General features: G+C 40.3%; 1 protein-coding gene across 1 annotated transcript in view; it reads left to right on the top strand.

Moving 5' to 3' along the window:
* The window catches only part of RASA3 (RAS p21 protein activator 3), a 130,063-nt gene that overhangs the window by 98,682 nt on the left and 13,914 nt on the right, over positions 1–17,467 (top strand). The window contains exons 8-17 of the mRNA XM_036386801.2: positions 3,287–3,366; positions 7,379–7,483; positions 7,983–8,139; positions 8,917–9,065; positions 10,742–10,856; positions 11,719–11,793; positions 12,627–12,750; positions 15,262–15,368; positions 16,000–16,077; positions 16,963–17,040. Of these exons, the coding sequence (XP_036242694.1) occupies positions 3,287–3,366; positions 7,379–7,483; positions 7,983–8,139; positions 8,917–9,065; positions 10,742–10,856; positions 11,719–11,793; positions 12,627–12,750; positions 15,262–15,368; positions 16,000–16,077; positions 16,963–17,040 (1,068 nt within the window). The remainder of the gene's footprint in view (positions 1–3,286; positions 3,367–7,378; positions 7,484–7,982; positions 8,140–8,916; positions 9,066–10,741; positions 10,857–11,718; positions 11,794–12,626; positions 12,751–15,261; positions 15,369–15,999; positions 16,078–16,962; positions 17,041–17,467) is intronic.

Below are 17,467 nucleotides of genomic sequence, written 5' to 3'. Positions count from 1 at the left end.
CCATCAGGAAGGGAAGCTGGGGAGAGAGGAGCCATACAGGTGCTGTTGCACTGTGCAGATCTGAAGTGTCATTCTTGACATTGCTGTCTTCCCTCTCCTGCAAACCATGATCTTTGCCTAGAAGCCAATAGTTGTACTGACCAATCAAAGTCTGTCATACCAGCAGCAACATGCTCCTGTTGATGTAATGTGTTTGGATACAAGGAACAGATTTAGCAAGTTCCTGATTGGTAGGAGCACTTTCTGTAGGGGCTGGAAGCCATGAGGGTAGTCCAGGATAGCTTTCTAAGGTGACCTTTGTTCTGCTAACCCAGCCCATCTCATCCTAGGATATAGGATATAGCTGCTCTGCTTGCAGTGAGCTTTTGTGCCTGGCTCCTGGCTCCATGAGGCTCTGTGCAGTTGCTGCATGGGCACAGTTAGAGGGGCAGAGATGCTGTGAGACCAAGTGTTGAAACTGCACTCAGGTGTCTGTGTGTTTACCCAGGATTTCAGTCCCTCACCTGGCCCAGAAGCGTGGTCTTTGGCAGTCATATGAGAGTGATTCTGTATATAAGTAAACTAAGATGGGCTTCCTTATTTTAACATAGGCAGTCTGGAGGAGCCTGTCAGTGAGAACGTTTTAATGAGAATGTAGTCCAGGAGCTCAGACTGTAAGCCACAAAAACTTCACCTGATTCCTCATCCTTCTCTGTGCTGCAGAAACAGAAAATGTTTGGTATTTAAACACTGAACTTGGCAGGTGGTGCCATGCTGGGAGAGGAAGGAGAGAAACAAAGCATCTTCCAGCTGGAGTTGAGAGAGAGAGGGGGCTGGGGGCTTGCTTAGCTTGCCTTTACCTGAGAGCTGGGTTGTGTGCAAGTACCAGCAAAAATAAAACCTGAACTCAAGCCCATGCCACAGTTCTGCTAACTCAGAGCAAAATGAATTCTGTACTGGTAAGAGCAGAGCTTGGGAAATGACTGAATCAGCCACAGCTCTGAAATATAAACATATCTCTGCAGACAGAGCCATCATAGATTTATGTCATTTTGGGAGTAGTTAGTACAAATCAGGCTGAACATCTTCAAGGAACAAGGTTCAGTAGAACTGCTGTGACTGGTAAATACATTCACTAATGAGGTGTGGGCAGACCTGTGGCTGGTGCATGCAAAGGAAGTGCTCCAATTCCTGTGGAGCTGAGAGATTCATGCTGTTGACAGCGGTGTCACTTTCTGCTTCTAAACAGCTTCATCAGCTTTTCTGCAGCCTGCTAGCACAGTGATTGTCCAAGCCTCCTAGGAAGAAGCTGATCTGTAAAAGACAGTGAATGGGTGCTTTCCTTTCTACAACCAAAAAGTTACACAGATTTAATTTTCTAAGTGAAAGATAGCTTATTGTTTGTTTTGGAAATAGAAGGGCTTATTTGAGGGGTGTGGTGAGTGAAACTTGCACCTGATAGGAGCCATTTTCACCACTGCTTCAGCTGCAGTGTGGTGTGGAGCTGTGTGTGCAGCTACAGGAAAATGGTCCTCTTACAGGAATTCAAGAAGGAAGTGTTGGGGACCTGTTTGTAAACTTACATGTGCAAAAAAAAACCTGAGCAGCTGATAAATGGCTTGCCAGCTTTCCCAGGTGAAAGGGACAACACAGCAGAGTTATGCCCCCTTTATTGCACAATCCTATGGGTCTTTAGCACTGTGGACTGGGAGGTTCCTCATCTCCAGTTCCATACAGCTATCCCTTTTGGAGTACCACTCCTGAGCAGTATTGATGTGCACACTAAGTAGTCATATGGGTGAACAGAGAGATGTCATAAATACAGATTCCAGCAAAACTTCTGAGAAAGTGTTTACTTAGAAGGGACATGCCATAAGTTACACCTATGCTACAGCTTTTTGTAGCAAGTCCTGTGTTACAGATAGAAAGAGACTTAAAATTTTGTTTCATTATTAAAAATTCCACCATAAGCTTCGCAGTGGTAGTAGAAACCGTCATTTGCAGGCCTGTAGGATATTTTGCAAAAACAGTGAAGTGTTTGCAAGGCTAGGGTGAGGAAACTTGTGTGTAACTGCTGAAGTTGTACACTGTGTTTAAATCCACTGTGCTCTTGGGCTTACCAGGTGCATTTGATTCCATTAGTCTGGAGCATTTGGTCTCCAGTGCTGCTGGTAGTATCTTTTAGTTCTTGTGTATCACTTTGCAAATGTTGCCTGCCTCACACATACACATATAAAAAGGCTCTGAGTGTCCTCTGCCAAAGATTGTTTTCTGGTTCCTCTCCACTTAGGCAACTGTATCATGGCCTCCCTCAATTGCCATTTGCATCTCATGTACAGTACAAAACCAAATAGTCAAGTTTACAATAAAAGCCAGTTTTTGTGGGTGAGGAGTATTAAGCCACAAGCATATTCAAACATACAATAAAGTTCAGCTTCTGTGTGCAACCAAGAGCTGAACCCACACATCATCATACACCCTTGCATTTGATCAGTTCCTGCTGTGGTTTCAGCTGGGTGGGGTAACCTTTTTCTTAAGTTTCTGATACACTAGGCAAAAATACAACCACCAAACTGTTCTTACAGTCATGGTAAAAAACATTTTGTACAAACATTTAAGAAATGTTTTTACAAAAACTTTCTATGCTAATGCTTTATACTTTTTTCCTTTTTTCTTTGCCTGTGCTTTCCAGTTAATCAGTCTTGCAAATATGGTTGGTGAACTGTGCAGCTGCTTCTATATTCTGATATGCAGAACACAGGCTAGAGTCTCTTGGTCTGCTTGGTGTTTGTTGTTTGGACAAGTTAAATTAACTTCCAGGATATCAGGACAGGAAGAACTTCCTAATTTTAATTGGATACACTACAAAATGTTTTTAAGGGTGGTTGTGGTTCCTCCCCTGTGCTCTGTGAAGTGCCTCAGGGCATCTGTTGTACAGCTGTGTTTAAAACAAATATTAATTGCCCTTTTCTTTCCTTAGATGGATTATGAAAGTGGTGTTCCTTTCAATGGTGTTTTTCTGTTGTCAATGTAAACTTAAAGTGCTGTAGTAATATTAAAGATGATCTTTCTCTGTAAAAAATGTGTGGAGTATCTGCTTACTCTTGGAAATGATTGTATAACCACCACTTTATAGTCAGTAGTCTGTTTAGGCAACATGTTTATTCACTTACATGAATGTTTTCAGTATCAGGACTGAAGTTACTGCTGATAGTAAAATACTGTGCTCTTCCAAAGCTTTGTGAAAGTGACATCAGAATACTTTTGTATCAGATCAAGCTGCTAAAAGTTTCCTCTTTTTTATTAGGTTACAAGACCCAGTAGCTACAACAAGAAATCCCATTTTGACATTGAAGACGTAGATGAAGTGGACAAAATGGAGATTAGGTAATATAAAGTGCGTTAGTAGCACAAAATTGTCTTCCAGAGTTGTGTAACTTTGTAGTAGACCCTGTTTTTACAAAGTGGCAAGTGTGGTTTTTCTGTTGATAAATCAAGATGAGTTTTTGTCACTGTATCTGTATGTTTATTTACCTCCACTGTCCGGCAGATTCTATCTTGAATATTTGTGGTGGTTCTGATGCAGGAGAGATCCTTATTATTTTCCTTTGTTTCTCATGTGCACTGTGTGTATACTGATGTGCAGTTGTCATTAAGCACAGCCTTTTGTGTCTGGGCTCTCCTTTCCTCCCTCCCTCAGTTTCCCAGGACAGCCCAGAGGCTCTGTGATGCTCTAAGTTACAGAGTATATTTTCTTTTATCACTTAATTTTAGCAACCTGTATAAGGTCCTTCTTCTCTGAAAGGAGACTCTTGAACTCAGGAGTTTTTCTGGGGCAGAGACAGTTTCTCATCTCTTTGCCTTCCAACTTTAACCCTTTATTGCAAGATGTGGTGTGATAAAAGTGAAATCAATTGCACAGGAAAAAAGCAATTCTGATGTCAAAGCCAAAAACATCCCACCCCACCCTGTGCCACCCTCTCAGTACTATTTTAAAACCTGCTGAGGCCAGACAACATTGTCTGTGGGGACAGATGAGTATAAAGAGGAGTGAGAAAACAATAGGAGGTGCGAAAGTTGAAAGTGTCACGTGTGTTTTACCATCAGATACTATTGGAACTTGGAGGCTTGGGCCATCTGGTGCACAGTAAATGAATACTGCTATTTCTGCATCAGGTGGTGAGAAATTCCCCTCTCCTTTATGGTAGTGTTTGGATGAAGAATAGTAGCACTGCCTCCCTCCCCATATGTTCTTGCTAGAGAGGCAGTGAGGTGTCTCCCAGAAGGTTCCATAGTTCCTTCAGAATCACAGCTGGCTCTAAGGAAAGGAGGGGAGACCAGGAAAGGGGAACAATACTTATTCCCAGCAAGCCAAACACATCTGTGTTCATGAATGGATGGAGGGCTGTTCTGGTGCGACAGCTGCTGGCTCATGTAGCCTGTCAGTGCAGTGTGACAGCACTACAAGAGCATTGATAGATTTGTGTTTGCCATGGCTCTGAGGCAGGAAAGGGAAGCTATTCATAAATATATATATTCATACATGAGAGAGGCAGAAGCTGTGCTGCTTCACAGAGAACATCTGTGTCAGGCAGTGCCAAGGTAGCTGGTTTAGGGCAAGCCACAGCTGACTCATGGGAGCAAAAGCAAAGGCCCAGGTGCAGGGCTGAGCTGCTTTGGTGGTGTCAGTGTTGCAGCACAGCAGGTGTCCCAGTCCTAGCACCAGACTGTATTTCTGCAAAGCTTTGCCTTGTGTAGGCAGATACAAAGCAGCATGCCCCATATTCCAGGGGATGTCTGTGATGAACTGGGCCACTACACCATGTCTCAGAAGGCCCAGTCTAGTCTTCATAACCATGGTGCCCAGCCTTGCACTGGTTTTAAATGAAAGCTAGGATTCTCTGATAGATTTTTCGATAGTTTTGAAGGAGACGCTAGATATTGGTGTACAGCAGTTACGTATTGCTTAATATTTCAATTATTCTTATTTTGTACTACTGGACTAAATGAAATTACACCATTGTTTTACTTGCTAAGTATATTTTCTGGACAAATGACTCGTCTGCAGCAATAAAGGATGTGGAGCTGAGCTTCAGAAAAGTCTATAATTCCTGAAAACCAATACAGCACAGTGTGGTACAGATTAATAGTTTTAGAAGAAGCTTGCAAAATAGTTGGGAAAAGATTAAGCACTTAAATAACAGGCAAAAGCAGATAAAGTGTCAGTCTTGGTTGGGCAAATTCTCCTTAGAGCTTTTGTCCCCTGTGGGACAGTGTGTTTTTGTTTCCATCTTGGGTTCCCCTTCCACCCCCGTTTACTTCCTCCGCTCTGTTTAGTGAGAGTCAGAATGCCCCCAGGCCCTCTGGCCAGATCACACAATTTATGGGTTTGGGGATTTGTTTTCTTTTTCCTCTCCTGAGAAAGATACAATTCCACAGGGTAAAGAGGAGACTTAGTCTCTCATGATTTCTCTCTAAAGCTATGAAAAGTTTTCTCTTTTTGAGTGGGTGTAGGAAGTTGTAGGCAGGGCATATCAACACTTGGGGACCAGATGTTCTGGTGAATTCATTGTTTCTCCTCCCCCTCTCTCCTGTTTGTTTCTTTCTCTGACTACAATCTGACCAGTTTCAGAATAACACTTGTCATAATTTTGCCTTCTAAAAATCTTGGGAAACAGTGATCTTTTAGACTCTGAGATCTGTATTTTAACATTTTTAATAAGTTCTGTTTATTCTTTATACTCCCAAGAGAACCAAGCAATAACTTCAGAATTTGCATGCCTGCTTTGCTTACTGTGTAGTGGGATATCTACTTTGAATTTTTAGTTCCTCTTGTACAGATCCTTTGCACTGATTTTTTTCTGCAACTTTGGGGAAACCCTTTAGTTGTCTGTGTTTGAAAATGATATTGGTAGTTGGTATCTTAAATGAGTTTGGATAAACTAGAAACCAGTAGCCTGTAAATACTTGGTAAATTTTAAGTTTGGCTGTGTAAATAGGCTTAAAGATTCCTCTCCTCCTGAAGCTGCTTTTTAGCTGTCTGAACTGGTTTGCAAGATAATAACCCATCAAATATGAAGAAAGGAGAGAAAAGGTCGAATTTTCAAAGAAGTTTTTTTCCTTTTGGAGAGTTCTTGCCATGCAGAAATAGTCCAAATTATCAGAGTCCAAAGAACTTTACCTAGCAGGAATGGAGTGTGAGCTGATGGTGTGTCTAGTGTATGACAGCTGATGCAGGAGACACTGTTGAGAGATACAAGGCTCAGAGGATTTAAAAGTAACACATTCTGTGCTTGCATAAGATAGGATAAACCTTTAACAGGGCTGTCAACATCTGTTCCTTGGCCAGTCTGCTGTGACTTGCTTGGCACCAGGAGGGTTGTGTAAATACATCCACAACTGGATGCCTTTGCACCTTATCAAAGTTAAAGTTGCTCTTCTAAAAATTGGCATTAGTTGAAAGCTTGCATTTCTTTCCATGTACCATCTTTCCCCCCAAAAGTTTAAGGCACATTCAAGCTGTCACTTAGCTGCAAAATAGTCAGCTGATCTTTTTTTTTAACAAAAATAGCTCTTAGAGAAAACCTTAAAATACATACAGAAACAAATACCCTGGAGTTTGAAACCCTTGCCTCAAGGTGGGTATGGTAGCATTAACCTACATGCTGGGTTGGACACCAGTACTTCTGCTTTGAGTCTCAGTGCAGTTGTTTTCCATCCAGATGTTGAAGAGCATATGAAAAGAAAGAAAGGATCATCTACAGATAGATACCAGAACTTCCCAAATGTGTGGGACCAAGTGCCAAAATTTGTGTAAGCTTCAGCCAGTACACAGATTCTACTGAATGGTAGAAATATCCTACAGCTTTAACTCTACAGAACCAGTTTAGGTGCCATAAGTATGTATGCTTGACACAGGAGTCCTGCTAAGAGCTAGAAATGGGGAAAAATTGTGTAAAACTAATTCTGTAAAACTGCCACTTAGCTGTTAGTAATCCCAAATTAGACAGGGACTGACAATATGTAATCCTTAAATAACTTTGTGCTTTTTCCCCTGGTGTCCATTTTACCTGTATTTTTCCATTATCTGGGGTAGCCAGAGAGCCATCTCAATCTTTATCAATATGGACAGTGGAAACAGAACAGATGAGAAAAGTTAATCTGAATTATATTTTTCACTGATGTTTTATGGAGGTGAATTGTAAGGCTTCAGAAGTCTAAGGTAAGGTTATCTCTTTGCTATTTGGAAATGATTGCTGTACAATTTCAAGTCTTTCTAACTCCTAGACTTCAGGGGAAAAACAAATTGGAAAAACAAATTTGGAAAAAATGTTGAGGTTTTTTATTAGTATTATTTTAATTTCTTAATAGTATTTTAAATTATTTGTTTTTATTACAGGGTTGATCTTTGGAATGCCAGTAACTTGAAGTTTGGTGACGAGTTTCTAGGAGAGCTGAGACTCCCTTTGAAATTTCTCCGACAGTCCAGTTCTTATGAAGCATGGTATTTGACATTTTTCTTTTGGAGAATAAGTAGAAACATATGTCTGCTCTGAAGACTTAAGAGTATTACTGCTATGTGATAAAGTTTAAATGGATTTAATTTGTATCTTTTTTGTAAGCAAGCCAAAGTAATCTTAGCAAGTGTAAGAACAAGAAGTTTTGATAATGTGATTAGAGGTTTCAGTCTGCCTCTCTGTAGCGTGTGGGAGTTCTAGTATGTTGTTTTTATATTATTTACTGCAGTTCATCAGCAGTGCTATGGTTTTAGTGTGTGGGTTTTTAATCATATCTACATAAATCTTTGTGTTCAGAACTTCCCATGTTGCAGTTGGTGCAAAACAGACTGGCAAACTTAATTAAGAAGTCTGATTCAGAACTCTCAAGAGTTTGATACATATATAAATACTTTGTGTATCTGTAGAGTTTCTCTATGCTCATATATACCCTGAGAAAATCTTGTGTTTCAGCACTAAGTTTCTGTCCTATTTTTTGCATATCAGGTATTTTCTGCAGCCCAGAGATAATGGTAACAAGTCATTGAAGCCTGATGACCTCGGTTCCTTAAGGTTAAATGTGGTTTATACTGAGGACCATGTTTTTTCCTCAGACTATTACAGTCCTCTGCGAGACGTCCTGCTAAAATCTGCAGATGTTGAGGTAATTTGCTTGTGTTGTTTGTTGTTTACTGGCAGATCATCTTCACAGGACTCTCTGAAGATTTGTCACTATCTTGCTGACACCATAGTTGTGTAATTACCAGAGAGGTCAGCTCTTCCTTTTCAGACCTCAGAGCCTTGTTAAGCTCTGCATGTCCCTTGTGCTTGTTTTCAGTCCTTGCAGAGATCTTTATCTGCATTCTGTGGGTGAAGGCAGACCCAGGAACACAGTGGTTTTAGCAGCAGCACATTCTTGGTGATTTTTTAATTTCAATTGTTTACCTTTACTGGACAGGAGCAGGTTTTTTTGCATAATTGGGAAAAACCCAAACCAAAAACTAATCTTGAAACATCAGAGATTTGGACCATGTTCCCCCTTATGTGTACTTTTTACAGTTGTATTGGTGCTTTTGTTTTTTCACTAAAAAAACTCCCTCTGTACTCACTGGGACTTGAAATTGCAAAGGATTAGATAGAGTTTCTTTCTCTTCACTTGCTTCTCAGGCAAGTGGCATTTACTGAAAAGACAGCCATTAAAAATGTGGGAGATAAGAAGAGACTGTACTGTAGTAGTTTTTTAATTGCTGCCCTCTTGTGACCAGAACTTACAGCCCACAAAAACTGGGATGTGGCATCCACCCACATTATATACAGACATTTGGGTAACTGGCCATTGCAACTGCTGTGGGGGGTTCTGCATTAAGAAACTAATGGGAATAGAAAGAAAAAATGGTTGTTCTGGAAGGATTTCTCAAAGTTTTTATCTTCCACTGTTCAGCCTGTTTCAGCATCAGCTGCACATATTTTGGGTGAAGTTTGCAGAGAAAAGCAGGAAGCGGCCATACCTCTGGTCAGGCTTTTCTTACACTATGGCAGAATTGTGCCTTTCATAAGTGCCATTGCGAATGCTGAAGTGAAGAGAACTCAGTAAGTACCAAAAATAAACTGCTGTCAAAAATACCTAACTGCATTGGCTAGTGCTAGAATCCTCCACTCAGTTTCTAGACATAGGCAATTTCAGAAGAAAATGCTGGGGTCATTCCTCTTCTTCCTAGCTGTGTGGTAGAGTTCTTTCTAAATTCTTTCACTGCTTTCAAGATCTGGTTAATTTGACCTTTAGGAGGAGTTCCCATCTTTTTTTGTGGAAATTATTTGCAGGACTATTCTAACATGTGAGAGCAGGGATTTTTACTCAGTCTTAAGTATATATGATAACTGAAATTCTACATTACCTTCAGCTGTTCATATGAAATAATTTCAGCTTTATTGTGTGCTAATAAATCATTTAGTGCTGAGTGTTTGTTGAATTTGCTCAAAACAACAAGCAAGTTTTTTCCTAATCATAAATATTTAAGGCAAGCTGTGTGTCTAGTCATCCCAGTTAGAGGGTGAAGGATTAAGGATGGGATTGAATTTGGATGGGAGGGCAGAAAATGAAGTTGAGTTTTTTCAGCTGCTTCTTTTGAATTCCTTGTTTGACTTACTGGTGTGCTGATAGTTCAGTAGTGTAGGATCTAGTGTTCATACCAAGCAGTTCCTAAAGAATATTTGCTGCCACAGTCCTTCTGCCTGTGTAGTCATGCTCTTGACTAACAGTAGAAGAGACAATTGGGAGTCAAGTGGAATGAGATACTGACTGTAAACTTGCTTAGTACAAAATAAAGTCTTTGTGTGGGTTGGCTCTTTTCAGAGTGTCTGAGGGATCAAGTGTTTTCTTTCCTGTCCATAGGTGTATTTTTTTCTGAACTCAGGTTGACTGAAACAGCATGGTTTGCTGTAGCATGAGGAAACTTGCTGATCCCTAGTTAGTCATGTTAGTTTGATAAAAAAGCAGCAAAGATACATATTGTAGATGAGATCATTGGCTATGTACCTATTTGCATAAAGTAAATTGCTGAACAGGGAGGTACAGGTACATAATAGAGGAGTTGGCTGAAGCTTTATCAGTCACAGAGGCTGTGTGTCTAATACAAGATGAGTTCTGTGCAAGATATATTTAGGAAAACCTGAGAGTCTGAAAAATGCTACCTTGCCTCACAGTTATCAGGTCTGAACTGGGGTCTGCATTGTGTTATCACAGAACAGTGCTCTTAAGTCCCTTAGAAAATATGGCAGTGCCATTGGAGCCTGTGTTTTCTTCTTCCTCCCAGCTCACAAGTACTTATTTTGTAGGGGCAAGTAGTAGGTCATGTGCAATGTCCAGCGTAGTTGTGAGACTAAAGTCACTGCCTCTTTCCCTTACTCAAATTAGCACTGTTCTACAGTAGCATGTGAAAACAGATGTGTTTCCCAGATTTGTGCTGTAGACCTCTTTGATTTGAGCCTGTGTGTCACTGTGTATTAGGATAGTGCACTGAGCACACAATGCTAATGCAATGAAGATCTGTAGTCCCTCTGAGTTTTCCAAGGCTGCTGCTTTTCTGTTAGACCCTGAAGTGCACTAAATGCTGCATGACTACATTTAATGGCAGGCTGGTGTCAAAGGGAGGTTTTGATTGTGTATTCAAACCTAGAATTCTGTGACCTTTCACTGCTGCTTTTACTACCATGTATTAGCAGTTCATTACAAAGAGACTAAATTACAGAAAACTGTTCACTTCCAGAGACCCGAACACCATTTTCAGAGGAAACTCGTTAACTTCCAAGTGCATTGACGAGACAATGAAACTGGCAGGGATGCATTATCTGCAAGTTACACTAAAGCCAATTATAGATGAGGTAAGAACAGTTCAGACTGTTTTTTGGTAAAATATCATTGTAAAGGCCTTCAGGAAACAAATACTGTTTATAACTTATCATTTTAAGAACACTTTGTAAGAATAATGTTTAATAGCTATTAATAGCTTGTTTCTGCATTAAAATCCTGTTTGTTAGGTTAGCCACAGCTGAGTTCCCCAATTCAGAAACAGTTGGATTGCATTAAAGGAAAAGTAAAATTTCTATTTATTAAGCCACATTACCCTGTTTCATAAAAACTAGCATATATTGTTTCTGAGAAATTAATAAATAGTATATCCAATAGAAAGCTATTGTGAAGCTATAAATAATGCATTTCATCCAGTGGGTTTAAAGGGATGCAGTTATTCTTAGATAACTGTGCATGTGATGCACATATTGGAACAATGGTTTATTATCTCTACAGTCCAGAACAGTGGGTGTGGGTATTTTAGTGCTGTAATTGGGCAATACTTTCAGACCACAGACTTCCTTTAAATGATTTGACAATTTCTTCAGCTGTTCTTGTCTTAATGTTTCATCAGAGAATGTCAAGTTTTAAAGAATATGGATATACTTTCAAAGTTGACTGTTTTGGAAAAAAATAGGGCTTTGCTTGAGAAAGTCCAAAGAACAGTTCTACATTTCAGTTGAAGGAAAAGGTAGAAAGAATTAATGCTGCTTTTTGGAAAAAAATAAAGATCACACATAATTTACCTTTGTTGTTAAAAGAAAATACTGTTTATAAAGTTGACTTTTGCCTTTTATGTCTCATCTCAAAAGCTAACAGATTAAGCTTTTTACAAAACTTTTTGTACTTGTAGATAAATTTATATTTCAGTTGTTAACTATGTATTTTTTCCAGATCTGTCAGGTCCATAAACCTTGTGAAATTGATCCTGTGAAATTAAAAGATGGTGAAAACCTGGAAAATAACAGGGTATGCATTAGATTTTGAAGACAGTCTCTGTTTATGCCATCAAGTTTAACTGAGGCCCTCAGAAGTTTGATCTTGCAAATAATTTTGTCATTCATTAACATGCACTGTAAGATTTCTTGACACCACCCTTATAATTATTTCACAACAGCTTTACATTATGCTATAAATGCAATACCTGTAGAAAGCTAATGAGTTCTCCTGCTGCCCTGAGGACAAGGATAACTTAGCCTGTGGCTAACCTGGAGAAATGGAGGCTCAGGGGAGATCCCTCTCTCTTCAGCTATAAGGAGGTTGTAGCAAGCTGGGGGTTGGCCTCTTCTCCCAAGTGACAGGATGAGAAGAAGAGACCTCAAGCTGCATCAGGGGAAGCTTAAAGTGCATATTGGGGAAAAGTTTCTTAAGGTTGGTCAGGCACTGGAACAGGCTGCTGAAGGAAGTGGTGGAATTGGCCTCCCTAGAAATGTACAAGGGGCTTGGGGATGTGGTGGACTTGGCAGGACTGAGTTAACTGTAGGACTCAATGATCTGAGATCTTTCCCAGCTTTAATGATTCCATGATTCTGCTGATGATGTAGTAAACAGTGCTAGAGGAAGGAATGATTTGCCATACTGCTGCATCATTTAATGTTTGGTTTAATAGGAATGATATTTTTACTCTTCTTGAATATGTGCATTTCCCAAACAGTATAATTGAGTGAGAGTTTGTTTTTCGAGTGTATAATGTTGAAAGTGGGAATCTTTTAATGATGCCACTATGAATAAAACCAGGAATAGTGCCACTTTGCACAGCAAAAAATTATACTAATTTTGTCATAATCTTTGTATTTTTTCAGGAAAATCTGAGGCAGTATGTTGATCGCATTTTCACTGTAATTACAAAATCTGGTGTAAGCTGTCCTACAGTGATGTGTGATATTTTCTTTTCACTGAGAGAATCAGCTGCCAAACGTTTTCAAGGTGAGTTTATATATATAATTTTATTTTACATAACTGATAGCTTTTAAATGTAGGTGTAGTCTAGCAGTCTGCATAAGCCCTATTGAATTTAGTATGTGAACAGCAGCTTATACAAAATAATATTTGCAGTATGTTAATGCTGTTTTTGCATCATTTATTCATTCCACAAAGGAACATGATTTTTGATGATGATTGGAGTTTTTTCTTAAACATCTTTCTAAGGAAAACAGCATTTTATAAGATCATTATGACGGTCATTTATAGGTTCAGTATTTGCAAAGCATACTGTCATGGTTTGACACTGGCACAATGCCAGTGCCTCCATGAGAATACTCTCTCCCTGGTTTCTGCTGTGAGATGTGACCAGGAATAAGCAAAGCAGGCTCCCACTTAGGAAAAAAAAAATATTAACTAAACTACAAGAGAAAGGGAAAAAAAAAGAAACACACAAGGAAAATGAAAACTTCACAAATACATCTCCTCCTCCTCCTCCCCACCAAATTCCCAATACAATACATCCCCCACATCATTGACTCTCGGTCCGGCACCACCCTTCAGAATACTCAATCCTCACTTCATCAAGAGGAGAAGGAGTCCTTCTTGTGCCAATGGTGACCTCTTCCTTTCATGTCCAGCGCTCTCACCACTGAACACAGACCAGAGCTGCTTCTAGGGTCGACTTTTAAGGATGCTTTGTCCCACTCCAAAAAGGCACAGTCTCAACTTTGGGACATCTGTCCCCCCATATTTTTCACCCCCTGGGGCCGAGGGGTACCCACACCAAACCCTCTTGGTCCTGAGGCTTTGCCTCCCCCTAGATGCAGTCTCTGTATCACAAGGAAACATGGCTCTGTCCATGGCTACACACAAAGAGTCCAGCATAAGCTACTCCATCATCTCTTCTACCCGAGTTCTTCTCTATTTCTCTCGTGGCCCATTTCCTCTTATCTCATCTCATCTCTCTTCTCATTCAGCTCCAGGAGGATTAGCATTTGTAAGGTTTCCATCATCCAAGAAAAGGGTTAAAAATCTGAGGCTCTGTCTGTCCAGAACTCCCACGGCTGCCCTGCCGGGCACCTTCTCACCGCACCCCCCCTTCTCCTTCTCGGCTGGCCACTATTGAATTTCAAGGTGGCACAAGCACAGGCACAGGGTCTCTCTCCGTCTCTCCTGGACGGGGGGGTGGCTGCCCGATTCCTCTCAGTGCTCCTCCACCCTTCCATCCTGCAGGGGCCTTCCCCTCCCTTCTGCCCAGGCCCGGCCTACCTCACCCGGCCCCATGGCTGCCCCTGGGCCTACCCCACCCGGCCCCATGGCTGCCCCTGGGCCTACCTCACCCGGCCCCATGGCTGCCCCTGGGCCTACCTCACCCGGCCCCATGGCTGCCCCTGGGCCTACCTCACCCAGCCCCATGGCTGCCCCTGCCCCGCCCAGCCCGCAGCCGCGCAGGGCAGCTCTGAACCTTTCCCTGATCGGCACCCAGGAGAGCCTCCCAGGGGAGAGCCCTGCTTTAACCCCGTGTGCTCAGAGGCGGATCCAATGTCCCAATGGCCACATTAGGTGCCAATATTAAAATCTGAACATCCATTGGCCTAACCACAGCATCCCAAAAAACATATTTCCTGTCAAACCACCACACATACTCAATTTTCAAATATTCATGATTTTGTAATGGCTCATTCTGCACATTCCATGCAGCGGAATTATTTTCTGCTTATATGTAATAAAATCTGTAATAAAAGCCAGTCTATAAATTGGAGTTACTGCAAGCTCACTGCTCTAGGATCCCATGTGCTGCAAAGGTTTTCTGGCTGTCAAGAGACAGCTCTTTCCAGTCCTCTTAGCTGTTTTGACTCTGTGAGAGTAAGTGGGCAATGTAAAACCAGAATTAAGCAAAACAACCAAGCTATGTATTTTCATGATGGGAAGCAGATTACAGTAGGGAAGTTTTAGAGAGAGCAATATGAGTTCAGCTTTTAAATAGTCACTTTGGAGTAGGCAAGCTCAAGCGGAAAACCATAGACTGTGCTGTTGTGCTCTTTATGTTTAAATAAATACATAAAATGTATTTTTTGTAACTGCCAGCTGGAATAGACACATTAGGAGTCTGTGCAACACTTGTGCTCAGGGCTATAAGTAGGTAACTGAGACTTGGCCTCTGTGCTGAACATTTCATAAACTGTGTAAATTATTCATCATAATTCAGTGCATATATGGAATAGCAGATGTCTGTGAAATTCCCTGTGTGGTGGAAAAGTGAATGGTGTTCTTGCAGCTTATGTTATGAACCTGGTTATTTTTTAAAGAGGTTCTCATTGACGTTTCCTTGGGTTAGGCTAGCTGATCTCTGGCTCCAAATCCTCTGTCATCAGTTAATCCTGTAACTCGCAAATACATACATTATCCAGCACATGCTGGAGTTAGCTCTCTCAAGGCTCTGATAATTTCATGAGGCTTTTCAGGAAGGATTATTGAAATGCTGAGTAGAGGTATTTTTTTCTTTTTTAATAGGTGACCTAGATGTAAGGTACACAGCTGTCAGCAGCTTTATTTTCCTGAGGTTCTTTGCTCCTGCCATTCTTTCTCCAAACCTCTTTCAGCTTACACCACACCATCCAGTAAGTACTGTATCTTTTTTTTCTAGCTGTGTTTATGGTTCTGTCACCAGAGTCTCTCTGTTGAGATTCTTTCTTCAGTTCTTTTAATAGCCTTCAGGAAAAGTACCTTTGTTAGTTCAAAGATCTGTTATATCTGTCTTGGATATGAAGCATATGTTGAATGATTTTGCATGTGAAGAACTTGGGAGATGTTGGAAGAAGAGTGACATTTAAGGACAAACAAGGTAGATGGTCTAAGCTGATGTGGAAAAAAGGGCCACTGCTTCATTCTTGCCACATCACATTAGTGCTGGCTTGATTGGCAGCAACGATGGAAATATTTTGGATGTTAAACAACATATGGCAGGCTTCTAGTAGTTGTTCTTATTGGGAGTGGGAAGGATGTGGACAGCCTTGTTTTTGTTTTGTAAGTGATTGCCTTTGGATCTCTGAAGCTATGGAGCATGATGGCTTACAAGCAAAAAACCTTTTAATATAAAAGCAAATTTTTTTCCTGCACTGTTTTATTGAGGGTCTTTTCCAATTTTTTGTTACTCTTCTGCAAGTGAAATAAGAAAGAAGAAATATAGTTTATCTTCCTCTATTCATTATTTTAAATAGCTATTCCATGTAATATTGTTCTCCTTCCTAGGATCCTCAGACTTCTCGAACTTTGACACTTATCTCTAAAACCATTCAAACACTAGGCAGCTTATCAAAATCTAAATCTGTAAGTATGCTATTTTCATTTGATGACTTAATTTAGGAAAGTGATTTTTAAAATCTTTTATCATTAATTTTAATTAAGCCTTTAAAATGCTTGAGTTGCACTAGGCTCATGCAAAACTGGTTATGATTGCTTTGATTATAAGCCTCTCATGTTTAGAAGAAAACTAAATCTAGATTTCAGTAAAGCAAAATTGTGTTGCCAATCTAGAAGTCTGTTTCAGAGCTCTTCATTCCTTCCTTTGGAAGAAAGACAATGCTCAGGAGAACTTGTGAAGTTTTCTACTTATTTGTGATACGTGATCAGCAGCTCTACAGGGCTCAATAGATTGTTTCAGCATTTTAAAACTCAACTGAGAAAAGTCACCCAGTAAAGGAAAGGGCTATGCTTTCCTTTTCATAGCAGTTCAGTTTTCTGTCAGCGGTGACATTAGAGCTAGATGCCCATACTCTGGATGTTTGATTGAAATAAGTGTACCTAAGGCACCACACTGCTATAGCTGGTGGTAATTTGGGGTGATTGGGGTCTTGTTAGGATTCACACAGGTGACTGTGATTCCTTCAAGACAGCAGAATTACTTTTCTTACACTTATTGTCAGGAGGAAAAATTAAAACCAAAGCAGAATTTGGAAGCATTTGAAGAATGCCTTATTAACTGTAGTAACTGAACATACGAAACGCATTTTGCTGCCTCTCTGAAATAAAAGTTTGGTACTACTGAATGTGTGCTGTATAACATGAAAGTAGCACTTTGCTTATTTTACTTCTGGCAAGAAAAAAAAGCCCTGTCTGTCTGCAGTGGTTTTCCTCCTGACCTGATGCTATTAACAATAATATTTTCTGTATAAACTGTATGATGATATGCATGGTTTTGGCTTTGTATTTCAGGCCAATTTCAAGGAATCTTACATGGCTACATTTTATGACTATTTCAATGAACAGAAATATGCAGATGCAGTAAAAAATGTAAGTAATACATGTGAAGGTTCTAAAAATCCTACTGTGCTGTTGAAGTTGAATCCTAGAAAGCAATATACTGTTGATAAACCAGGAGGTATGTTGAGAAAAGCAGACTCCTGATAACTAATATTCAAGAAACTTTTATGAAATTATACACATGTCAGTCTTAACACTTCTTTGCATCTATTTCTAGTTAATAAATAGGTTGGATTGACAAGCTGCTGCTTAGAGCTTTTGAGATGTGTGTACTTTGTAGAATGCTGCAGATCTGTGATGAAAACTGCTTCGTCCAAAAGAAAGTGAAAGATCCATAAAACAAAAGAGAAGCACAAGAAGTATTGGGCCTCTGCAGTTCTACTGCTTGAGAGCATTTGTGCTATTTTTATGTTACAACCCAGGAAACCTCCCAAATTCCTCAAGCTTCTGCCATTAC

This window comes from Molothrus ater, chromosome 2 (assembly GCF_012460135.2).
Source record: "Molothrus ater isolate BHLD 08-10-18 breed brown headed cowbird chromosome 2, BPBGC_Mater_1.1, whole genome shotgun sequence".
Classification (NCBI taxonomy): Eukaryota; Metazoa; Chordata; class Aves; order Passeriformes; family Icteridae; genus Molothrus; species Molothrus ater.
Note: the sequence above shows the minus strand (reverse complement) of the source record. Positions and strands in the feature narration are given on the sequence as shown.